We start from the raw sequence: 26945 nt of genomic DNA, 5'->3' as shown, positions 1-26945 counted from the left end.
ATAACATCTGCAGACAAATTTGTTGCCTCCAATTTCAATTCCAGGGAGCTTGACAAGTAATGGTCGTAAAAGAAACTCGATTGATAACGAGTAGAGCAACATCGAGAGGGGACAGCCTTGTCATATCGACGCTAGGATGGGAATTCTCGCTGCGCATTGGCCATTGACAAGAATTCTTGAAGGTGCTTGAGTGTATAATCTCCTGATGATATCGACGAAAGAAGGCTTGATTCCCATTTTCGACATGACACGTAGCAGGTAGTTGTGACGGACCCTGTCAAACGCATTGTCCATGTCTAACAACATGATGGCCACTCTGCAGTTGGACGCCGTGGCGACAGCCGTTACATCCCGGTATTCCTCCAGCGCTCGCTGTATTGTCTACATCTACATCTACATCTACATGGATACTCCGCAAATCACATTCAAGTGCCTGGCAGAGGGTTCATCGAACCACCTTCACAATTCTCTGTTATTCCAATCTCGTATAGCACGCGGAAATAATGAACACCTCTTTCCGTACGAGCTCTGATTTCCCTTATTTTATCGTGGTGATCATTCCTCCCTATGTAGGTCGGCGTCAACAAAATATTTTCGCATTCGGAGGGGAAAGATAGTGATTGGAATTTCGTGAAAAGATTCCGTCGCAACGAAAAACGCCTTTCTTTTAATGACGTACAGCCCAAATCCTGTAGCATTTCTGTGACACTCTCTCTCATATTTCGCGATAATACAAAACGTGATGCTTTTCTGTGAACTTTTTCGATGTACTCCGTCAGTCTTATCTGGTAAGAATTTCACACCGCACAGCAGTATTCTAAAAGAGGAGGGACAAACGTAGTGTAGGCAGTCTCCTTAGTAGGTCTGTTACATTTTCTAAGTGTCCTCCCAATAAAACGCAGTCTTTGGTTAGCCTTCTCCACAACATTTCCTGTGTGTTCCTTCCAATTTAAGTTGTTCGTAATTGTAATACATAGGTATTTAGTGGAATCTACGACTTTTAGAATAGACTGATTTATCGTGTAACCGAAATTTAACGAGTTCCTTTTAGCACTCATGTGGATGACTTCACACTTTTCGTTAACTAGAGTCAACTGCTACTTTTCGCACCATTCAGATGTCTTTTCTAAATCGTTTTGCAGTTTGTTTTGATCTTCTGATGACTTTATTAGTCGATAAACGACAGCGTCATCTGCAAACAACCGAAGATGGCTGCTCAGATTGTCTCCAAAATCGTTTATATAGATAAGGAACAGCGAAGTGCCTATAACACTACCTTGTGGAACGCCAGAAATTACTTCTGTTTTACTCGATAACTTTCCGTCAGTTACTACGAACTGTGACCTCTCTGACAGAGAATCACAAATCCAGTCATATAACTGAGACGATATTCCATAAGCACGCAGTTTCACTACGAGCCACTTGTGTGGTACAGTGTCAAAAGCCTTTCCGGAAATCCAGAAATACGGAGTCGATCTGAAATACCTTGTCAATAGCACTCAACACTTCATATGAATAAAGAGCTAGTTGTGTTTCACAGGAACGATGTTTTCTAAACCCATGTTGACTGTGAGTCAATAGACCGTTTTCTTCGAGGTAATTCATAATGTTCGAACACAATATATGTTCTAAAATCCTACTGCATATCGACGTTAACTATATTGGCCGGTAATTCAGTGGATTACTCCTACTACCTTTCTTGAATATTGGTGTGACCTGTGCACCTTTCCAGTCTTTGCGTGTGGATCTTTCGTCGAGCGAACGGTTGTATATGATTGTTAAGTATGGAGCTAATACATCAGCGTACTCCGAAATGAACCTAATTGGTACGCAGTCTGGACCAGAAGACTTGCTTTTATTAAGTGATCTAAGTTGCTTCACTACTCCGAGGATATTTACTTCTACGTCCTCCTTGGGACGGCACACGACTGATATTGACCGATGAGGCGTCCAGCAATGGTGTTCAATCGACGAAGCAGTACCCTAGCAATTATCTTGTAGTCAGCGTTTAGCAGCGATATAGGACGCATGGTTGTCAAATCATTAGTACATCCACTTTTAGGAACCAACACTATGAGCCCTTCTAAAAACTCACAGGGAATAGTGGCAGACGTACGTAGTTATTCCAACACTCCAGTCAGCGTACTACCGATTAAATTCCAGAACTTAAGGTAAAACCCTACGGGTAACCCATCGGGTCCAGGGTATTTGTTCCTCGGGCTCCTTTCAACGCTTGGGACAGTTCTTCTGTAGTGATACGACCGTCCATTTCTGCGTTTTCTGCATCCATCACAGTCGGGTCAATGCAGTTTAAAAAGGCCTCACAATTGTCATTGTCGCCAGTGTCCTTCAACATACAGTCTCGTGAAATAATCATGGGCAAACTTTTTGATGTCCTGGTGGTGGATAAGTTGGATTCCATCATCATTTCGGAGAGAACTTATGTGCAGCCGGCGTCCTCTTTTGAATTCTGCCAGAAGGTGGAAAAGCGCAGTTTTTTCATTCTCAATGCCGTTGTTGTCCCTCGATCTTATTTTAACTCCATCTATTTGCTGGCGTTTCAGAGCGGTTATTTTGACCTTGATCCGTTTTATTCTCATGGTGTGAGGTGATACATTGGCGGTGTCTGCGTGTAGTTCCCTTAGGCACTGGAAGTAGAATTCCATCTACATCTACGTCTACATCTACGTGATTACTCTGCTATTCACAATAAAGCGCCTGGCAGAGGGTTCAATGAACCACCTTCAAGCTGTCTCTCTACCGTTCCACTCTCGAATGGCCTGATCGTGATGATCATTTCTCACTATGTAGGTGGGTGCCAACAGAATGTTTTCGCAATCAGAGGAGAAAACTGGTATTTGAAATTTTATGAGAAGATCCCGTCGCAACGGAAAACGCCTTTGTTTTAATGATTGCCACTCCAATTCACGTATCTTGTCTGTGACACTATCTCCCCTATTTCGCGATAATATAAAACGAGCTGCCCTTCTTTGTACTTTTTCGACGTAATCCGTCAGTCCCACCTGATGCGGATCTCACACCACACAGCAATACTCCAGAATAGGGCGGACAAGCGTGGTGTAAGCACTCTCTTTTGTAGACCTGTTGCACCTTCTAAGGGTTTTACCAATGAATCGCAGTCTTTGGTTTGCTCTACCCACAATATTATCTATGTGATCGTTCCAATTTAGGTTATTTGTAATTGTAATCCCTAAGTATTTAGTTGAATTTACAGCCTTCAGATTTGTGTGACTTATCGCGTAACCGAAATTTTGCTGATTTCTTTTAGTACTCATGTGAATAACTTCACACTTTTCCTTATTCAGGGTCAACTGCCACTTTTCGCACCATACAGATATATTATCTAAATCATTTTGCAAGTCGTTTTAATCATCTGATGATTTTACAAGGCGGTAAATGACAGCATCATCTGCAAACAATCTAAGACGGCTACTCAGATTGTCTATTGTCTCTTATGTCGTTAATGTAGATCAGGAACAATAGAGGGCCTATAACACTCCCTTGAGGAAGTGTCTTTCCCACTGTTTCTTTTCAAAAACGTAGCGTTTGAGTAAAGTTCGTATTTTAGGTTTTGCATGTGTTACCCACCATTCCATTTTAGTTCTGTATGGATGTATATTCCTTAAGCACATTTCATAACCTCGCGTGTATGGGGGTTGTTCGTCCTCAGCACAATGTTTTATTGATTGAAATAGCGTCAGGTTGCTGATGATTTCAGGTCATTTATTATGTGTTTCTTCTCTATTATTTCTTTTTAAATTTGAAAGCTTTCTTGTAGGTGTGAGATATTGAATTTCCAGACGCCCCTATCCAGAAATGTCCTTTGCCTAGGCATGTTAATCGTAGCCACAACTGCCAAATGGTCAGAAAAACTCACTGGAGAAGTTTCAACGCTGAGAACACTATATTTTAGGCGACAAGAGGTGTAGATGCGGTCTATCCTACTCATGGAATGGCTAGTAATATAAGTGAACCCTGGGTTCGCTCTTGGCTGGCTTTGCCAGGTGTCGATGAGGTTCACAAAGTCTCCCAGTTCCAGGCATGTGTTAGAATTGGGCGTTTGGTCGCCGGCGGAAAGAACGCAGTTAAGGTCACCAGCAATGACGATGTTCTCGTTCGCGGGAGTGATTAACTCAACTGTACTTTCCTGAAAAAAGGTAGATCGATCCAGTCTGGCTTGCGAACGAGACGGAGCGTAAATATTAATAAGCTGAGCTGTGTCTGTTTCGACAGAAATTCTTCTTCCACTTGCTAACTTTTTAACACCACTAGGTATAATCCCGTCCTTGAATAACGTGGCAGCGCCGCTTTCAGGTCCTCTATTGAGGATATCATTGTATCCTGCCATATGTTCCACTCTGTCCGTACACACTTCTTGCAACATGACTACGTCTATATCGAAAGCGCATGTAAAATCACGTAGGCATTCGATTTTTGTCAAATTAGTGATTCTGTTAATGTTAACTGTAGCTATGCTGTACGATTGTAGATCAGTGCTACTACACATTTCTGTCAGGCTTCGATTCAGAGTTGTGTGTTAATAGAAGTTATCTTCCATGTCTGCTGCATCAGTTCCAGCGAGCTTCAACGGACCGCAGCCGCCACCTTGCGTTGCCGGTCGATAACACTCCTCCGTATCCTCATGCGAGACTGTCAGTACGGCGATCCCTATGTTCTGTGCCAAAAGTTGCGGATTCACTGCTTTGCGATGTGTTACGAAACGTTCCTCCAGAGGCGGTAGATTCAGCGTCTGACTCACGACCCGTCCTCACAACTTCATTTCTGCCAGTACCTCGTCTCCTACCTTCCAAACTTCACAGAAGCTCTTCTGCAAATCTTGCAGAACTAGCACTCCTAGAAGAAAGGATACTGCGGAGACATGGCTTAGCCACAGCCTGGGAGATGTTTCCAGAACGACATTTTCTCCCTGCAACGGAGTGTGCGCCAATACGAAACTTCCTGGCAGATTAAAACTGTGTGCTGGACCGAGACTAGAACTCAGGACTTTTGCTAGTTCTGCAAGGTTCGCAGAAGAGCTTCTGTGAAGTCTGGAAAGAAGGAGACGAGGTACTGGTACAGAATTGAAGCTGTGAGGACGGGTCGTGAGTCGTGCTTGGGTAGCTCAGACGGTAGAGCACTTGCCCGCGAAAGGCAAATATCCCGAATTCGAGTCTCGGGCCGACACATAGTTTTCATCTTCGCGGAAGTTCCCTCTAGTGATTTAGTTTGACGCGTCTGGGAGCCTGGGAGGTATTATATATTATTCCTCTGATAAGGCAATGCGCTAGAACATAAATCTTAATGAGTACAGCTACACTTGCAGGCAGTCTCTCTCTATGTCACCCTCTCTTCGTGACTGAGTGATTGACGGGGGGCGGGGTAAGGTATTTCGAAAACACGAAGCACATGTTGCTATGCTCCGACATGACTCTGGCATTCAGAAAGACAAGCCATCAACTACAAGAGAGGTATTAACGACGACTCCACAAAAAGAAAATAAGTCGCAAACCGAAAATAGCTGTTACAAGACGAAAACGCTTGTAGCCAAAAATAGAATGTGTAGCACTGCGCACTTCTGAAACTGTGTCAGCTTTTGAAACCGCAAGGCATATTTGTGTGCTTGCCAAAATTAATACGGCACGCTTCAGTCCTGACACACTAAATGTACGTGCAACTTCACACTATTTCGCCGTTAGTTTATACCGAAAAGCGTTTTCCCTAATACTCTGCAGCATTTTTATTCTTTGAAATAAGGTGTTAACATGCAACGAGAAAACGCATTCGTTCGCAATTCATAGAAATACCTATTTTTTTGTATCCGGCTGAGAAAAATCCACTCCATCCTCACGGGAATACAACACTGCATTAATTGGATACATTACAAAACAAATAAAGTAAAAACGACAGTAATTATGGATACAGTATCGCGTAGTAATAGAAACGAAGACACTGCTACCACGCATTCTGAAGACTCATAACAATGTAGAATGTTATAGTTGTGTATTCAGATTCATTGGCTTCTCCTTGTACCAGTTCCAGTTCATTGAGCGCTCTTAGCTTCAGTGACAGCGTGAAAGTATGGACTTGCTCCTCTACAGCGTAATCTTTTAGTATAAAGGACGTAATCAGTACCAAATAAAAAGTGGTAAAGCACAGAACCGTAGGCAGATTACATGAATATGAAATTCCGCTATTTGGTAATATATCAACCCACCAAACTGTCGCCAAAGCCAGATTTCAAATCTCATTCATAAAATTCAGTATGCGAAAGCACCTCTGCGATATGTCCATGGCCAATCTTTAGTAGCTCCTTTCAAGCTGATAGTCAAGTACCCAACTTCAGTTTCTTCTAAAAGGCTGCCAATTTCCACATTATCCTTCTACTTTGAAATATTTCAGAGTTCGTAAGGGTATTCGTATGAATATGGGTGAAGTAAACACATGTTTGGTTATTCGTGTGTGTATAGTCCGTTTAACATACTTCTTTATTTGAAGTATTTAATTTATGATTTTTTATCAGATACGAAGTCAATGTCAAGACTCCGACTTGATGTTCTCTAATTCCTGACAGCGACTGCTGTATTGCTTTCAAATGACCAGTTGGAAACAGCTAAGAGTTCGAAGTGCCTTTGTCAAGGTGAGTAGGTATTTACGAGGCAACGAAGTTATGAGGAGCCTCTCGTGGAATAAGTGCGAACTTGTAAAAGGTCTTCATCTGCCGTATTGTACGTTTGTATTCACATCCGCAAACATTGTGGAATGTAATAGTGTCTCCAACCAGGGGGACGATTTCGACGCCACAGTGCTTTATTCGGCTTGGCCCTGTTGGAGGTTGCACACCTTTTCCTTTCTCCGGCCTGCGATCTGACTTAACTAGCCAGTTGTATGGGGACGTACATCTTAACGTGAATTTCGAAGCACGAAGAAATCGTCATTTTTCACATAATTTCCAGAGATGAAAGAAGATTAAGTAACAGTAATAACCTTTAGACTGACTGTTCATGGATTTTTTTGCCTGACAGGTAACCTCTTATCTATTAAGCCACCAGAACATTGCGCACTTCTATATATTAGTAAATTGCCGTGAAAACAGAAGCTTCAAGTAATATTTGAATCTGATGTGTATTCCGGGTTGGTTGTTAGTTTGGATTATGGTAACAGATCCATAATAGCAGCGAGTATGGTGAGCAGGAATGGTTTCCGTTTATTAAGTTGCGAGTCAAATGTTGCAGTGTGTTTTTAAACTCCCTTTCTTTCGAAACAGAGTTTCTGATATTATAAAAACATATGACTACCTGTTTAAATACTTATATGGATATGATGTCTGATCTTTCGGACATGTCCAAAAGAACAGACACTATATCCATGTAAGTATATAGTTCTGGCAATACCGGCCATGACCTCCTTCTTCTGTGCGGATGCTCACATATTCCCCGAACTCTTACAGGACTTGGTAAGAATGTCTTCCACGAGTAATGAGTGTATTGGGGTGGGACACTACGAATTTAGTGTGTGGACATACAAGGTGAGAATGTGGATTCCGCGGGAGGCGAGCGTGAGATAGTCCCTGCAGTCGCGTTATCCTCTGTGCCCTCGGTGGCTCAGATGGATAGAGCGTCTGCCATGTAAGCCGGAGATCCCGGGTTCGAGTCCCGGTGGGGGCACACATTTTCACCTGTCCGCGTTGATATATATCAACGCCCGTCAACAGCTGAAGGTATTAATATAATTCTAATTTCGACCTATTTAAATGGTTACCACAGTCTTTAAAATCGAATGGCCTCCACCACTACGAACATACGCTGCGTATTTAGTACGCATTCAATATAAATTACTATAACAACAAACTAAACGAGAAACACAAGTAACATAATTAAGAAATTCGACTGACAATATTTACGCGTACTAAGTAAAGGGTGGCTCTGCGGCCGGATAGGTGACATCGTGCATCAAAGCAAGAGAAAGCTCGCAGACGAACACCACAAAGCGTAATTCGTAAGTTCGAAAAAGCGCATCGGAAGTTGAACAATATTTACCACATGAAAAAGTTCACACAGCGAAGAAAATTGAAGGAACTATTCTGAAGGGAACCTGAATAAACCAAAGTACTCGTAAATATAAAAGCATTATCTGTAAGATAATGCTCTTGTGCGTCTTTTTACGTGTACGTATCACACTGGTAGTACATTGGGCGCGTTCTGAGCGTCTTCACAATTTGCTTTTTGGTGTGCATTCTTATTGGTTACGTGTCATATTGTACTTTACGATAGCAGTTGCATTAGGATCGATTATTTAAAGATGGTTGCTCTAGAACTGAAACCTGATTTGGGATAAGGAGCTTCGACCAGTGGCGTAGTGAGCATGCAACAAACGAGTTAAACAACAAGCTGACAGTTTTGGTTACGATAATTTACTGCATCAGAAAAAAATAGTTCGAGTTACAACTGTTAGGGTCAAAACGTATAAATAAGATATACGTTTCTTGGTAACAAAACGAATCGAGTTTCGTAAAAACAGGTCATGCAGCTGTAAAAAGCATCACGCAGTACGAACTAGAAATTATTAATCGTCAATTAATTTGGCTGGTATCAGGAAAAAACACTTTATCTATATGACTCAAATGGTGATGTAATAGGTCGTTTCAAATATTTCTACTGTTAAGTAGTACACCATAAAAGGGTTCGTCATGAAGAACTTTAACTATTTATCGGAAAGAAAACGCTTCGTGTACGGTATCTTAAAAAAAAGGCACGTACACATTGAATTACACAATACTAACAAAATATTAAATGTGTCGCAAGGTAATTGTAGCTAGTATCGGAAAATATGCTTTAGCCAGAACGGTGGAGTCTCGTAAGACGTAACGCGTTATTATCCCTTTATTCTTGAACGGTTCCAGACATCGAAACGAGGTTTTCCGCAATTGACAGGATGCTGAAGGGCACGTAATGTTTTGTGTGGATAATGCTCTAAACCAGCACACTGTGCAGAATTGCGGAACAGCTGCACAGGTGGGCACATGTCAACCAGCGGGCAAAGCGGAACAGCGGCATCTGTGACTAGACACTTACACCAAATGAGCGCCGGCCGGGGTGGCCGAGCGGTTCTAGGCGCTACAGACTGAACCCACGCGACCGCTACGGTCGCAGGTTCTAATCCTGCCTCGGGCATGGATGTGTGTGATGTCCTTAGGGTAGTTAGGTTTAAGTAGTTCTAAGTTCTAGGGGACTGATGACCTCTGAAGTTAAGTCCCATAGTGCTCAGAGCCATTGGAACCATTTGAACCAAATAAGCGACGATTGTTCCGCTTCCTTGTTTACGCCAGTCTTGCTTCCTTTTGGTGACTGTAGCGTTACGTGAGAAACTACTGAGAAATGGCGAGTATTGCAAAAGAGCGAACAATGGGAGACCTCTGTTCTTTATCATTTAAACACAACTGGGAACGGCAATTATTCTTTACAGCAGTATGTGAAAACTCACAGTGTTTGCTGTGCCACCGAATAATGGTCGGCAGCGCAGGTTCACGACTGAGGGTTGGGTTGTTTGCGGGAAGAGACCAAACAGCATGGTCATCGGTCTCATCAGATTAGGGAAGGACGGGGAAGGAAGTCGGCCGTGCCCTTTCAAAGTCCTGGCGTTTGCCTGGAGTGATTTAGGGAAATCACGGAAAACCTAAATCAGGATGGCCGGACGCCGGAATGACACCGTCGTCCTCCCGAACGCGAGTCCAGTATGCTAACCACTGCGCTATCTCAATCGGTTTTCACGACTGAAAGACCCTACAATTCAATTTATAAAGACAAGTGCAGTGTACTGAACAGTGAAGAACGGCATGCTAAATTAAGTCTGCGTAAGGAAATGGATGAAGCGCAGCAACAGTTTTTTAATGTAAATCATGATAATTGTTACTCCTTGAACTACTCGTTTGTTGCGTTACATTTGTATCTCTTTTACTCGACAACGTCCTGTTTTCTATTTTCCAGAACCCCAATCACATTACATGTGCACGACGAGCAAGTATCAAAATTCCGGGGAGCCGTTTTCCAGAGGGCAGTTTGTAAAAGACTGTCTCATTGATGCTGCAGAACTTTTGTGTCCCAAGAACGTTAGCAGTTTTCAAGAAATCAGCTTTTCCAAACAGACAGTGACACTAAATAAAAGGAGTGTTACGTCTTATGTGACCCAACCTGTATAGCTCAAGTGTAGATTGTGATACGCAATTACGAATATAAATATATATCAGTAATAAATCAGAACGTTTATCACACAAGAAATTCAACTAATATTCGGAGAGAATACGATCAAATACCGTAAAATAGGTGATAGAGCTGTAGCGGAGACCGCGATAAGTAGTAGACATACGAATTTAAAAAATGTACTTATCGTAAAAAAGGCTGATAAATCGAACAAATATTATAATTCTTCCGAAGTGGAAGAAACAGTACTGTGTTTTTCGTTTGTAGCAGAAATTAAGAAAATAAAAATCGAAACTGTGTGCCAGACCTAGACTCGGACCTTTGCCTTTCGCGGGAAAGTGCTGTACCAACTGAGCTACCCAAGCACGACTCATGGCCCGTCCTCGCAGCTTTACTTCTGCCAGTACCTCGCCTCCTACCTTCCAAACTATACAGAAGCTCTCCTGCGAACCTTGTAGAACTAGCACTCCTGAAAGAAAGGATATTGCGGAGACATAGCTTAGCCACAGCCTGGGGGATGTTTCCAGAATGAGATTTTCACTCTGCAGCGGAATGTGCGCTGATATGAAACTTCCTGGCAGATTAAAACTGTGTGCCGGACGGAGACACGAACTCGGGACCTTTGCCTTTCGCGGGAAAGTGCTCTACCAACAGAGTTCGAGACTCGAACTCTGTTGGTAGAGCACTTGCCCGCGAAAGGCAGAGGTCCCGAGTTCCAGTCTCGGTCCGACACACAGTTTTAATCTGCCAGGAAGTTTCATATCAGCGCACACTCCGCTGCAAAGCAAAATCTCATTCTGAAAATGAAAATTGATTATAGCTCTACATAGAAGCGCAGTTCAAAATGAACATCACACCCATTACAAACACGTTCTTGGCCAAAACCGACAGTTAGTATCGCAAATTCCTCGATAACCCTCAGTTACAGTATTGCCTCTTTATATCACTATGAAGAGAGACTTTTAGTCAATTGTTTCGGATAGCGTGGTTCCGTAAGTATGCCAGATGTTACAAAAAGGAAACCTACCTGAGAAGGCCTCTTCTTCTGTTCGCCGGTCTCTGGACTGCGCGGAATCTGCGCGTCTCCCGCCTCCGACGCCGTATCCGTCACCATGGAAACGTCAGTCAGCGAGTTGTTGTCGTTGTCGGGCGGCGGCGGCAGACTGCTGTCGCCGTCCGCAGCGCCCGCCCCGACCGATGTGGAGTCCGGCGGGCTGTCGCCAGCGGCGCCCTGCGGGGGTGGCGGGGGCGGCAGCGACGCCTGCGAGTCCTCGGCGACGGCGGGGGCGCCCGACGCGCTGGCGACGGACGCCGTCTCCGCCTCGGCCGCCTCCGGCACCGGCGTCGCCTCCGAGTCGGAGCGGCTGCTGCCCTGGCCGGGGGGCGGCGGCAGCGCGTCCTCGGACGGCGGCTCCGGCGTCGCGGTGCTCGTCAGCGGCGAGTCTTCGGCAGCGGCGGCAGCAGAAGCGAGCGGGGGCGGCGCCGAGGCGGCGGCCGGTAAGCTCTCCGACAGCGACGCCTGGCTACTGAGGGGGGGCGACGGCAGCGCCGCGTCGCTAGACAGCGGCTCTCCCGCCTCCGACGGCGGAGAACTCCTCTCCTTGGGGGAGAGGGGCGCCGTCGGAGGTTCCGGCAAACTCTCCACGGAGCCCGTCTCGTCCTTACTTATTTCGCCCACGTTCGAGGTTGCTGCTTCGGCGACCACTAGTGGGGTGACTTCCTCAGCTGCTTTCGGCTGTAGCGCATCCTCCAGTGCAGGTTCAGCACTCGACGGTGCCGTCGCCTCTTTCGGCGAGGGAGGTTTCACCACTGGCACTGCTTCGGATGGCGTCGGTTCTGCGTGCACCTCCTCCGAACCGTCACCTCCTTTCTCCATTTCATTCGACGCTTTACCGGCTTCTGGCTCTGACACGACAGGCACTTCTGTTTTCAGTTCCTCTTTACGAGTAGCTTTGTCCTCTTTCACTTCTTCCTCGACCTCCTTTACATCCTCGTTACCAGCTTCCGACGCATTTTGGCCTTGTCCCACATCACCTTTCTCTGAGCTCTCTGCAGCGACCGACGGCTCCTTCTTCGAATTTGCCTCAGGCTCTACAACGACACTCTGCGCTACGGGTGCCTCGACTGACGCCATAGCGAGTTTAGAAACTTCCTTCTCTGCCTGTGCGACCAAAGACGGCACAATATTCGCCGAAGCTTCTTTTCTAGTGGTCGCCTCCTGAGCAGTCCCGTCGGACGAGGATGGTTCAGTCTTGTCCGCAGAATCAGAAACTGCGCTGGAGGTTGGCTGAGGAGTTAAGGCAGCTGTCATTTCATCCGGTTTCGGTTCGGTTTCGGAACTTTCGGCTTTCGCGTCGAGCTTCTCCCCACCTGTCTGGGAATCTGGTTCCTCCGAAGGAGCGGAATTTTCCGGCTCGACCTTTCGAGAAGGACCTGCCTCCGCCTCGTCTGCACCGTTAGAGGACGGAGGCCGAGGGGTCGCTCCCGTCGTCTTCTCGGATTCGGCGCCGTTTTCCGCGGCCGTTTCGACGGCGACATTCGCTGCGGGTTTCTGGACGCTGTCGGGCACGTCCGCCGTGTCGGTGTCGGGCACGTTGTCGGCGAGCGAGACATGGCTGGAGAAGGAGGCGGGCGGGCGCGCCTGCGCGGGGGCGGTCTTCTCCAGCAGGTCTTCCAGGGGCGGCACGGCGGCCTCGTGCAGACTCTCGGCGAGCGACGCCTGCGTGCCGAGCGGCGGCTGCGGCTGGGGCGGCAGCGCGTCCTCCGGGGGCGGTACGCTGGCCTCCGGGGGCTGGGCGCCGAGTGCCGCCTCCCTGCCGGCGGTCGCAGCAGCCGCAGCCGCCGCCACGGTGTCTTCCACCGGGGGCACGCTGGCCTCCAGCGTGGAGGCGCGCGACAGCGACGCGGCCGTCTCCAGCGGCGCTGCGCCGCCAGCGGGGGCGGTCTGGAGCATGTCCTCCAGCGGCGGCACGCACGCCTCCTCAGGGGCGGCCTCCGACTGCGGCACAGCCTGTCAAAAATTTAACTGCACTGGAAATACGAATATAACCGGCCGACATTATTATCAGATTAGGTGTGCCCCTATGACATCACAACTAGTCAAAGAGCAGCAGCACACTGGATGAAGAAAGGCAGACGCGACGAAATATTTGAAATTATAGGACAATGCATCACAGAAAGGCGCCAACTAAACAGCAAACGAAATGAGACCTGGCTGACATAATGGGATTCGTCAGAAAAGGGGTGTCGCGTGTAATCCTTCTTCCCAAATATTAAGAAACGAATGAGGCTGAAACGTATAGCACCCGTACGCCGAGCGGTCCCTTTCCTCACGGGCCATGGTCCATGCCCAGAATACGTCCACTGCTTTGATATCAGACGAACACCCATATGCATCTGCGGAGAACTAGGAACTGCTGAACATGTCGCTTTACACTGTCACAGACTCCCACACATACGACCAACGAACTGAGTATGACAACATACGACAAATTCTAGGACAACTGGACGATTGGCGCATACTGCGTGTTATAACTATAATGTGCCACGTACCTGACACGAAAAAAATAAGAACAATCAGATACACGAAAACAGGCAAACACAAAAACACGGGAGCAGAATACTAAGAATGACACAGACACAAACTCAAAAATAGACTCAGATGCTGAAACAGATAAAGACAATGAGATTAATATACAGAGCTAGACGTAAGACAAGACAAAAGTAAGGAATACAGAAACGGATCAACTGTCGTAAAATATTTTAATATAAACTGATGGAAAAATCACAACACCAAAGAATAATTAATGTAGAGCAATGAAATTTCGGGAATACATTTGTCTATGTTACATATTAAAGTGATTGACATTGCAAGATCCCAGGTTAACCTAAGAGTGAGATAAGTCTTTCCAAATGGGAAATGCTGTTACACTAATAACCGGTGTAGATGCCACAATTTTGAATACAAGCAAGCAAACGTCTATGAATTATGTTGTACAGGTGTCGCATGTCAGTTTGTGGGATGGAGTTCCAAGCCTCTTGCAGTTGATCGGTCGATAGAGGGAGGGCTAATGCTGGTTGTGGATGACGGTGGATTCGCCGTCCGAAGATGTTCCATATGCGCTCGATTAGAGACAGCTCAGGTGATCGAATAGGCCACGGCAAGATTTCGACACTCTGTTGAGCATATTGGGTTACAACAGCCATATGTGGGCGACTGTTATCCTGTTAGAACCCCCCCCCCCCCCCCCCGCGAAATGCTGTTGTTGAATGGGGCAGCACAACAGGTCGAATCACCAGATCGATATACAAATTTGTAGTCAGGATTCATGAAATAACCACGAGAGTGCTCCTGCTGTCGTAGGAAATCGGATCACAGACCTGATTCCAGATGTAGGTCCAGTGTGTCCAGCACGCAGAGAGGTTGGTTACAAGCCCTCAACTGGCCTCCTTCTAACCCACTCACGGCCACCACTGGCACCGAGGCAGAACCAGCTGTCACCACAAAACACAACAAATTTCCACCCTGCTCTCCAATGAGCTCTCGCTTGAGTCCACTGAGATCAGTGCAATGCACGCTACACGGCATCTGGTTCAGAGCTGTCCTTGAAGTAAGCGATTTGTAACAGTTCCTTGCGTCACTATGGTGCCAACTGCTGCTCGGATTGCTGCTGCAGATGTAGTACGACGTACTAGTACCCCACGCCGAACACGAGGGTCTTGCCTCTCGGTAGTGCCACTTCGCCGTGCGGGGTCCGGTCTTCTTGCGATAGTACATTCGCGTGACCACCGCTGCCAGCAATTAGGTATAGTGGCTAAATTCTCGCCAGGACCTTCTGCATTACTGCAGAAAGAACACCCAGTTACCCGTAGCCCTATTACACGACCTAGTTCAAACTCAGCGAGGTGCTGATAATGGCATCTTTGTCGCCTTAAAGGCATTCTGGACTAACATCAACTCGCCACGTTCATTGTGACAGGTAACTAACGCTCACGGCCTTTACAGCGCGTATTTCAAGCAAACATGATTTGTATCCTCACAGTGGCGCTACTAGTGCCACTGCTATGCGACTGGCGTGAAATTAAAATGGAAATCATCTTTCAGATGCAGATACACGCCTACCAACGTTCATTTATTCGCACAACTCCTTCTTTGTTTTGTGACTTTTTTCCGTCAGTGTATGTAAGAACGTCTTGTACAATGCCTGTAATTTAAATGATATAATTGTTCATTAAGCTTAATAAAGTAATTTATTAATTTTATCCATATTTTGCAGCTTAAGACGTGCCTGTATTCAAAACATTGTAGGTATGAATTAAACAGCGCCTTCAGTCAAACCTTCTTCGTATTTATTAACTACACGATGCATTTCGGACCCTGTGGGTCCACCATCAGGTGTAATTTGCCTCAATACATGTTTTATTTCTACTCCTGAATGAGGTGAAATGCATATTCCTGTCACGAAAAGGTTTAATGTTAGGTTATGAATTTCGTGAGTCGAACGCGGGAAATATGTGCAAAATAGTGGAAAATGAACAGTGTGAACTTGCTACATAATCCAAGGAAAGCATTTTTAACGCTTTAGTACCGGCAAACCTTTTTCTCTCCGTCGTTTTAGTACATGCCACTCCATTCAAGATGTACATTTGCACACACATATTTATAAAAACTTCACAGACGTTTTTGTACATGGTGTTGTCAAAGATGAATTTATTCGTAGTGCTAAAGATATAACTATTAAACAATTGACAAATTATAGGTACCGGTGTGTACAGGAATCTGGACCACCACCTCTGAAGGTCTTGCGGTATGGAGGTACGACATGCAATGTATGGTTTTCATGAGCAATAAAATGGGCGGAAATTATGTTTATGTTGATCTCTATTCCAATTTTCTGTACAGGTTCCGGAACTCTCGGAAATCAAGATATTCGATGAATAAAAATTTACTGGTTCTTAGTTATTATATCTTCTTTCAGTCACAGTTGCAGTAGGGGGCCCTGTTATGAGGAAATTCATCGGCTACAAATTGTGTTTCAGATGACAGAGAAAAATATTGAAATGTATTCGAGGGCTGAGTCCTAGAAAATCCTGTAAGAAACATTTCAGTCAGTGCAATATAATGATACTTCCAAGTCTCCACATGTATAAATACTTAATATACGTCAAAGAAAATATACAGAAATTTACTCCGAGAACATATATAACTTACATTTACACAGTACCAGAAACACTGTCAAGGCTGTCAATGATATATAATAGGCACAGAAATTTAAGTCTGAAGATGTACTAGTAAATAAACTTAAGATAGTGTTAGCGGTATAATTTAAAAATAAGACGGATATATTAACCAGTTGAACAGTAGCAGTACTTACAAAGTAATTTGAAGGACATGTATAATGAGGAAAAAGTCTGAGTACTTATAAATGAGAGTATCACGGCTGTGTACTTACACAAATCACATATAGAATCCCAATATACTGTTTCATTAATATAAAATGTAGTTATCACATATATAATATATTTTACAGTGCATTATACTTTGCACAGTTTCAAACTGCAAATATATAATGGAAGAGATTGTGTATTTGTTTTTATATAATTGCATAGGTATGTAAAGAGATCTACTATAATGTAAATTAAGCAATGAGAATCATCAATTTATAAATGGCTTAAAAAGTGAATGTATTTAATTAAATTACGCGTGAGAATTCAACTGAGAAGCCAACTGCATGATAAATATGCTGTAAGGCTAACAAATAACCATGTAAAACATGCAAACATCTAAAAAAAATCTTACAGTTGCTGCTGCGCTCTGCTGGCATCATCGGAACTACTTCAGCGTTCTCTCCGCCTTCTACAGCAGGTAGGTTTGTAAAACGACAATTTTGAATGCGATTACTTGGTAGCTGTTACAAGTGCGTGCGTAAATACGCCTTGGTCACTTAAGCGGTGTTCTTGGACTGATTTTGAATGTATTTTTTCTTGACCAGAAGTGGATACTGATGAGGAGTACACTGAAACATCCAGCGGAAGTTGCGAAGCATTCAGTAGCAGTCTCATAAGTGACGGATGGTTCGGCAATGAAGCTGAATCGTCTAGAATATAGATAGATTTATCTGCGGGACTTACAGATCTTGAAGTCAGTGTGTTCTGATGATATCTATGCAGCACCTCTAAAGTTTTCATTTACTGGAAGTCGAGGACTGAAGTCAGAGTAAAAAGTTAAGAGCTTGACGGGAAAACTGGTTGTGAAGTAGCATCCAGGTGTGGAGGTAAATCTAGAAAGCGAGGACTGAAGTCAGAGTAAAAAGTTAAGAGCTTGACGGGAAAACTGGTTGTGAAGTAGCATCCAGGTGTGGAGGTAAATCTAGAAAGCGATGTCACTAATCAAATGATGACAGCCCCCTCCGTCTCATTGAAAAACGTTTTCCAGCACATGTTCTAGCTTCAAATGAAAATGAGAAAACAACAAAAACGTGGAACGTTTACGCATAAAAAATATCAGAAGAGTATCAAATTACCAACTCAAAGAGTGTGATGTCGGACTGCGAGCGGCTTCGTATTTAGAAAACTAGAAAACACAGAAAATATTGACTCTCCGACTAAGTTTTTAGAAATTATGATGTTCTAAAACATTTTCAAGGTTTGTAAATTCTGCTTTGTTTTAGCGAAAGAAGCAAATTTTAATAAACATTCACTAACTAAGAATCTAATGGAGTTAAAACTGTAACGGAGTCCTGAAACGGTATATTATTAAACTAGGAACCTGAGGGCAAGACAGATGAATAGCTTATCAAAAAGCCCGTTATCGGTAGAGAAGTATACGTGCAATTTCTTAAATTGTGTTATTGAAATCCTCCAGTAATTCTCTCTCCACCAACTACCGATAGCAACTACCGATGGCCCCAAAAAATAAGTACTCCATTGGAAACAGTAGATATGGAATTTTCGAATATTAACCAGACACAAAATTAATCTCCTCTTTGCGTATTATTATTTTCCATAATCTCGTTTCGATATTTCAACCAATTTCAAATTATAAACTTTACAATGAAATAATGTTAAATAGGAAAATAGTTTCTGGTGTTCTGCAAAATTATTTTGTATTTATTTGGTCACGCACCGTTTTTCGACTTCTTAGGCCATCTTCAAGTGACAACTGAGATGGTGTGTCACATAAGCCAAACATGGTGTAAATATCTTAATTTGTTTGGATGCTGCAACACATTAAAGTTGTACCGTACCTTTTGAGACACACTGTACTTATTCTGGAATTGGAAGCAATTCTGCTACACACATTTGAGCAGCAACGATTATGTTATGTGATTCTGCTGGATTTACTTCAGATTAGTGCAAAAGGTCTGTTAATATGTTTATACATTCATCAATGGAACATCTGTACATAAGCTAGTGTTTTGAAACAGTATAGTTGCAGAACATGAGGAAATGTTTTCCAGTGTAATATTGTTGCCATATTTTGCCAAGCACAGATGAAAAATCAATTAGTCTTATACACTGAAGCGCCAAAGAAACTGGTATAGGGAACCGTATTCAAATACAGAGATATGTAAACAGGCAGCTGCGGTCGGCAACGCCTATGTCTGGCGCAGTTGTTAGATCGGTTACTGCTGCTACAATGGCGAGTTATCAAGATTTAAGTGAGTTTGAATGTGGTGTTATAGTCGGCGCACGAGCGATGGGACACAGCATATCCAAGGTAGCGATGAAGTGAGTTGTTTCTCGTACGATCATTTCACGAGTGTACCGTGAATATCAAGAATCCAGTAAAGGCCGGCCGGTGTGGCCGAGCGGTTCTAGGCGCTCCAGTCTGGAACCGTGCGATCGCTACGGTCGCAAGTTCGAATCTTGCCTCGGGCATGGATGTGTGTGATGTCCTTAGGTTAGTTAGGTTTACGTAGTTCTAAATTCTAGGGGACTGATGACCTCAGATATTAAGTCCCATAGTGCTCAGACCCATTTGAACAAATCCCGTAAAACATCAAATCTCCGACATCGCTCGGCCAGAAAAAGATCTTACAAGAACGGGACCAACTACGACTGAAGAGAATTGTTGAACGTGACAGAAGTGGGACCCTTCTGCAAATTGCTGCAGATTTCAATGCTGGACCATCATCAAGTGTCAGCCTGCAAATCATTCAACAAAACAACATCGATATGTGCTTTCGCAGCGTAGTATTGACGACTGCACGACACAAAGCATTACGCCTCGCCTGGGCCCGTCAACACTGCCATTGGACTCTTGATGACTGGAAACATGTTGCCTGGTCGAACGAGTCTCGTTTCAAATTGTATCGAGTGGATGGACACGTATGGGTATGGAGACAACCTCATAAATCCATGGACCCTGCATGTCAGCGGGCGACTGTTCAAGCTGGTAGAAGCTCTTTAATGGCGTGGGCGTGTGCAGCTGGAGTTATATGAGACTCCTGATACGTCTAGATACGACTCTGACAGATGACACTTACGTAAGTATCCTGTCTGGTCACATGCATCCATTCATGTCCATTGTACTTGGGCAATTCCAGCAGGACAATGCAATACCCCACACATGCAGGATAGTTACAGATTCGCTCCTGGGACATTGTTATGAGTTTAAACACTTCTGCTAGCCACCAAACCGCCCAGACATGACGATTGTTGAGTAAATCTGTGAGGCCTTGCAACGTGCTGTTCAGGAGAGATGTCCACGCGCTCGTATTCTAACGGATTTATGGACAGCCCTGCAGGATTCGTGGTGTCAGTCCTTCCAGCACTACTTCAGACATTAGTCGAGTCCATGCAATGTCGTATTGCGGCACTTCTGCGTGCTCGGGTGGGCCGTAAACGATATTAGGCAGGTATACCAGTTTGTTTGGCTCTTCAGTGTACATTCATCAGTGGAAGATTTGCAAATAAGCTAGTGTTGTGAGACGGTTTGGTGGCAGAACATTTGGAAGTATTTTCCTGTTTAATATTATTGTCGCATTCTGCCAAGCACCGATGGAAAATTCAGTTAATCGTATAGCACTCCGTCTTCAGGCCACAAGTGGCCCATTGGGACCATCCGAACGCCGTGTCATCCTCAGATGAGGATGCGGATAGGAGAGGCGTGTGGTCAGCACACCGCACTCCCGGACGTTATTATAGTTTTCTTTGACCGGAGCCGCTACTATTCGATCGAGTAGCTCCTCAGTTGGCATCACGGGACTGAAAAATGGCAACAGCGCATGGTGGCCCAGATGGTCACCCATCCAAATGCCGTCCACGCCCGACAGCGCTTAACCACGGTGATCTGGCGGGAACCGTTGTAGCCAATGCGGCAAGGCCGTTGCCAGTTAATCTTATAATTAAGCATTAAATCTTAGGCCGTTAAACGTTGCTGACGCACGTGAACCCCGTTACAACGTACCTGCTTAGCGTCTGCCGCTGTCTCGGGCTTGTCGCCAGGCTGGGCGACCTTCTGCCTGGTCTGGTAGCCCCTGAAGGTGGCCTGTATGGTGGTGGCGGCGGCGTCCAGCACCCTCTCGTGGTAGGCGGCGCCCTCCTGTGGCGGAGCCGGCGGCGGCTGGACCGCTGCCTCGCCCGTCTCCGAGTTAGACGCCTGGCTCTGCTGGAACTCCTTGCGCGTCCGGAAGCCGCGGAAGTTGGCCTGGATGGTCGTCGCCGCCGCTTCCAGATCCGCCGCGGCCGGACTCGCGCCAGCCTCCTGGCACGCCTCCGCCAGCTGCTGCTCGATGCTGGACTGCTCCGGCGTGGCTTCACCGGGCTCTCCCCCTGCTCCCTCGTTCTTGAGCTGCTGGCGCGTCTTGTAGCCTCTGAACGTCGCCTGTATAGATGCCGCGGCAGCGTGCAGTGCCGCTTCGTCCGTAGCGCCGGACACTTCCGGCGCTTGCGTGGTGCTAACTCCGTCCTCCGCCTGCGCTCTGCTCTCTTCCTTATCATCGACGTCTCCCTTGTTCTTCAACTGCTTCCGCGTATGATGGCCCCGGAACGCAGCCTGGATGGTAGTGGCGGCCGACTCGAGAACTGGCGACTCTGCGTCTCGGACGGCGTCTCCGGCCTTCGTGACGACAGCTGCCGCTGAATCGTCGGCGATGTCCTTGGCGGCATCGATAAGTTCCTCTTTCTTTAGTTGCTGCCGCGTCTGATAGCCTTTGAACGCGGCTTGAATTGTCGTAGCAGCCGATTCGATAACAGACGCGTCGTCTACTTTGACGTCCTTAACATCTTTCTCCGCCTCAATTTCAGTCTTCTCTCCCCCAATTTCCAGGTTAGTCCCTTTGGCTTCGACGGTTTCTTCTTTGGAATCGGGCTTTGGAGTTTCATTTTTCTCCTCCAGTTCCTTAACCTCCGGCTTCTTTTCCTCCATTTCGATTTTCTCTTGGACGACATCCTTAGCTTTGCCACTTTCCTCTGTAGCTTCCGTCTTACCTTCTTTCTGAAGTTCTTGTCGCGTTTTGTAGCCCCTGAAAGTTGCCTGAATGGTGGTGGCTGCCGATTCCAAAGCAGAGGGGTCGCTGTCCAAAAGGACAGCGTCATTAACTTCTTCAGTTACCGGTTGCTGATCTTTTGTATCCTGATCTGTAGACACAGCTTCGCCAGGTATTTGTTCATCCTTCGCGGCTTCTTGCAGTTTCTCCTGCTTTACCTGCTGTCTCGTCTGGTACCCTCTGAAAGTAGCCTGAATCGTCGTGGCTGCCGATTCGAGGGCGGTTTTGTCTTCGTCACCAATCAGAGACTCCGGTATCGTTCCTTTATCAGCATCCACATTGGCATCGATTACGACGCTGTCATTTTTCGTTGCAACGATGCCTTCTTCCTTGAGTTTTTGTCTCGTCTGATGTCCTCTGATAGTCGCCTGTATCTTGGTGGCTGCAGCTTCCAGCTCTTCCGGTGCCTCATTTTCCTTAGGCTGATCCTTAAGCTCGTCAGATCGCTTCTCTTCCTGAGACTCGCTAGTCGCGCCATTTTTCAATTCCTGGCGCGTCTTATAGCCTCGGAAGCCCGCCTGTATCTTAGCAGCGGCAGCGCCCAGCACTTCTTCGTCTACAGCGGAGTCCTCCAGTTCGCTGCCCGCTGTGGCCAGCACCGAATGAGGCGTGTCGGCGCGCGAGTCTTGCCTGCTCTCCACCATCGACGCGGTCGTAGCCTCGCTCTGCCCTCTATTCGGGGAGCTGGTAAGTACTTCATCCACACTCTCCGCGTCAGTGGCCTGTTTGGCAGAGTCGTGTGCAGCCGTAGACGGAGGTTCCTGATCCACTGACGTCGTCGGACTTTCGGCGGGCTCTTTTCGCACCCTCTGCCGTGTGGGAATAACGATCGGTTCCTCGTCGTCGGAAGATGTCGGCGTCCTGTCAGGTGCGGGCGATACTGTGATGCTGACCGTCGGCGTCGGAATCTCGCCCGTTTCCGGTGAGCCAGCAGTCGGAGAAGCGGGACCGTCCGCTGATGGCGTAACTAGGACGGTGGTCGGTGTGACGGCACTGGTAGTGGGCAGCTCACCAGTCTCTGGAGACGGTGAGGGAATGTCAGGTATTGACGTCGGGCGCTCTGCGGAACTGATTTCGGCAGTAGACGGTCCAGGCGTTGGCTCATCTGGTGCAGGTACTGCAGAAGTAGCAGCAGCCTCTTTCTCGACGACTGCAGGTGCTTCTGGGATCGCTACTTTCGCTTCAGTGACGTCAGATGAGGGTGTATCAGATTTAGACGGAGTCATCTTTCCGTCGGTCGCCGGTGACTCGGGTTTTTCCTCGGCTTTCACTGCAGGTGACTCTGATACGACTTCCGCAGCCAGTTCTGGAGATTTCACACTGGGTGACTGTGGAATTTCGGACACCTGTTTAGTTTCCTGCTGTGCTGTAGATGCATCCTTGTCGCTGACTGGAGACACCGGCTTCTGTTCTCCAGTCGGACTATCGGTTTTCGTTGTCTCCTTCGCCTCTGGGGGAGTAGTTGGTGAAGCAGGTTTGGACTCCTGTTTGACCTCGACCGACGCCGTCACGGGTGACCCGACGGGAGACTTCTCAGAGGATGCCGGGCGCTCTCGCTTGACTTCCACAGCGACGCCGGGAGGGGATGTTACGGCCTTGGAGGGGAACTCTGGAGCTTTGCTGGCAGCCGCTTTATCGGCTTTTGCAGGCTCGGGAGTCTCCGGGAAGGACGCTATGGGCTGAACAGCCGCGGCCCCAGTGGCGCTGCTGAGGCTGACGTTGGAGGTGGAGGACGAGGGCCTCCTGGCGTGTCTGGGGCCGCCCTCGCCCTCCTTCTCAGGCGCCGGAGCCGGCGCCGGCGCGGGGGCCGCCGTGATGACGTCCTCTGGCCGCACGGCGCTCCTGGCCGGAGACTTGGCTCCCGCGCTGGACACATTGGACTTGGTCTCGTCTGTCTTCTCTGCCGCTACGGGCTTGGCCGCGCTGTCGCTAGCTCCCGACTTCTTCCTCTCGGCTTCCGGCTTCTTCTCAGCTTCGCCATCCTGCTGCTGGGCGAGTTTCACCTCGTTGGCGTCGACGATGACCAGGTCTTTGTCGAGCAGAGCGTCCTCGTCGGTGGAGTTGCCGATGAGCGGCGGCTTATCTGAGCCCTGCGTCGAAGACGGCGACAGACCTGCGCTGTGCGCTGAAACAGTAATCGGCTCGCTGTACACATTCTGCAAAGTACATAATCCGTAAAATCAAATTTATTTAGAGTACTACTGAAAGTAAGGAAAACAGATATCCGTGCCTAAATAGCTTTTCCGTTTGCGATATTCTTTAGAAATCTAGAAACAGAAAGAAGCAATGAACCGTCAGTATTTACGACCGGCCAACATCGTTATCATCAAGGGTATCTACATCCATCCTGCACAAGCCACTTTATCGTGTATGCGGGACTTACTTCCCGTTCGATTGTCACTTCCTCCGTTTCGTGTCCACGCGAGTAATGCACGGGAAGAAAGACTGTCGCTAAGTCTCTGTTAGAGCACCAATGTTTTTTTAATTTTACCTTCATGGTCTTTTCGCGAGAAATATGTCATAGGAAGTAGTATGCTGGTTGACGCTTCGAGAAACATACCCTCTCGGAATATGTAGCAGTAAACCACGTAGTGGTCCTACAGCACCTCTCCTCTAGCGCCTTGAGTCCAACGAACATTGCTGTATCGCTGCCTTGATTATTAAACGAATCTGTGCCAAACTCTCTGAGTGTCGTGATATATGGGGTAAGACACTGGACAGACCCCTGTCTGGGCACCCAGATTTAGCTTTCCCGTTAGTTTCCCAAAATCTTTTAAGGCGAACGCCGGAATTATTGATATCGCGTGCACCAATTACAGCAACAAAATTGCTACACATATTTAACAAAAATAAATACACATCTGGAACGAAGAAGCGGCTGAGCCACAGTCCTACAATATTTTTGGTAAGAATACACCACCACTGGGTTATATAGTTCTGTATATTTCCTGTGTTCGGTCTAGATTTCGAATTTCACGTCATCATCGAGTACAATGTTGAAAGCAAGAATATGCCAATAAAAAGACTCAAAGTAAAAAAAAAAATTGCAAAATTTAAAAAATATTAGATTTAAGCTGGTATAAAATTACGGATATGCCCTTACATTTTATAACAATAACGTATTTTACTATGCAATGTGCAGGATGACATTATTTCACGCCATTATCGGGTACAACGCTACAAGCAAAACATGCAAATAATAGGCCATAGAGCAAAAAAAAAAATAAAAGTATTACATGTAAGCTGATATACAGTTACGAGAGATGCATTTACTTCTTAGACCGTTACCAATATTTTGCTGTGTATTATGTAGGATAACATATACACAGAGCACATTTGCTTAACATGTTACAAAAAGTGCTAAATTAATTTCATGCAGGAAAGCAGCACATCATCGTACAAGCACATCGTATCTGGGAAAATCAGCCCAAATGAGGTAACGCAAGACTAGCATATGCCTTTAAGATGTAACTGTGAAGGTGGTGTCAATCAGTGTAGATTCTGTTCCATTTACATCACGTTAAGTAAATGTGATGAACTGTGTATATGTGATCTGCACAGCACACAGAAAAGTGTTGTTAACGGTCTAAGAAGTGCATCTCTCGTCTTGTATATCAACTTACATCTAATATTTTTTACTTTATGGCCTATTACTTGCATGTTTTGCTTCTAGCATTGTACTTGATAATGGCGTGAAATAATATGTCATATTGCACAGTACACAGTAAAATACCTTACTGGTCTAAAATGTAAGTGCATGTCTCACAATTTTATATCACCTTGCATCTAATTTTTTCAATTTTTTTACTTTATGTCTTTCTATTTTCACATACTTGTGCTTAGTATTGTACTCAATAATGGCATGAAAGCCGAACTCTAGATTGTACACAGGAAATATACAGAAATATACAATCACATGGCGGTGTATTCCTTAAACAACATGTGGAACTACTTATAATATACAGGATGTCTCAGAAATACTCTTACGGACTTTGGACACAGGTTCCTTAGAACAAAACAAGAAAAAATTTTAATATTAACATAGATCTGAAGAGCTTTCATTTTCGACTTTTGCATGTGTATGTATGGATGTGTGTGTGTATGTGTGTGTGTGTGTGTGTGTAAGGAACTTGTCCCCAAAGTTCTTAATAGTATTTTTTAAAAAAGTTGTACGGGGGTTGCCCAGAAAGTAATGCATCGCATTTCTTTTTTCTCAGCCGAAAGTAATGCTACGAATGCGAAACGTTACGTATGTATTATTTGAAGTCTACTGAGTGAGCGCACCAAGTTTCCGTCACTTCCGACAGATATCGTAGCTGCAGTACAGTTTCAAAATGGCGTCTGTAGGTGATGTAAGTTACAAGCAACGTGCCGTCATTGAATTTCTCACTGCAGAGAAAGAAACTGTGGCGAATAGTCGCAAACGCTTGTGCAAAGTCTATGAAACACCTCTTGTCGACAGAAGTACAGTTAGTCGCTGGACACTGCAGGTGAGGTCATCAGAAGGCGGTTCGGCGGAGCTCCAAGATTTACAGCGGTCGAGGAGACTTCCACAGCTGTCACACCTGACATGTTGCTGCGAGCTGATGTTGTCATTCGCGAGGACAGACGCATTCGTGAAAGACATTTTGAGGACGATGAGGAGGTGATTTACACAGTGGCGCACTGGATCCGCCACCAGAACAAGGATTGGTACCGAAAAGGCACATGCGCCCTTGTTTCGCGCAGGAGGAGAACCATACAACAGGATGGAGACTACGTGGAAACATAGGGTATGTAAAACATCATTAATTTGTTGTGTGTAGTTCTCATTATCTTCAATAAACAAGTGTTGAAGAAAAAAATGCGGTGCATTACTTTCTGGGCTACCCTCTTATAAACATTCAGTGGCCAGACTACACACGAACGTCGGAAGATTCACTGCAATTGAGTGCCTCGTTGGATGCTTCTCGCAGACTCTTGATACCAACAGGCAAACGTCTGTTAGAGCACTCATTTACATTGTGCCTCATTCTCTGAATATAATCACAGCCACACATACTGTCAGTGCAAAAGCCCCACTTTTGCAAGTTGTATTTGCACATACCTCCTCCAGTCCGAAATCTATTAAGCTGTACCCACATCTCCCCTAGGATAATGAAAGCCTGGAACTTTAATAGTTGGATTGTCAACAAGTTCATTATTCCGGGTTTTCGTGGTTTGCCAGTCACGCCTCCATTCAATGGCATCCTTTGAA

At 45.8% G+C, this 26945-nt stretch overlaps 1 protein-coding gene across 2 annotated transcripts in view; it reads right to left on the bottom strand.

The window, feature by feature from the left end:
• Positions 1-26945, bottom strand: part of LOC126480812 (mucin-17-like) — a 435691-nt gene that overhangs the window by 61763 nt on the left and 346983 nt on the right. For both annotated transcript variants that reach the window (XM_050104138.1, XM_050104139.1), the window contains exons 2-3: positions 20629-23834; positions 11245-13227 (exon numbers count right to left, since the gene is read on the bottom strand). In XM_050104138.1, the coding sequence (XP_049960095.1) occupies positions 11245-13227; positions 20629-23834 (5189 nt within the window). The remainder of the gene's footprint in view (positions 1-11244; positions 13228-20628; positions 23835-26945) is intronic.

This window comes from Schistocerca serialis, chromosome 5 (assembly GCF_023864345.2).
Source record: "Schistocerca serialis cubense isolate TAMUIC-IGC-003099 chromosome 5, iqSchSeri2.2, whole genome shotgun sequence".
NCBI classification, from domain to species: domain Eukaryota; kingdom Metazoa; phylum Arthropoda; class Insecta; order Orthoptera; family Acrididae; genus Schistocerca; species Schistocerca serialis.
The sequence above is the reverse complement of the archived record's forward strand: the minus strand, read 5'-3'. Positions and strand labels throughout refer to the sequence as shown.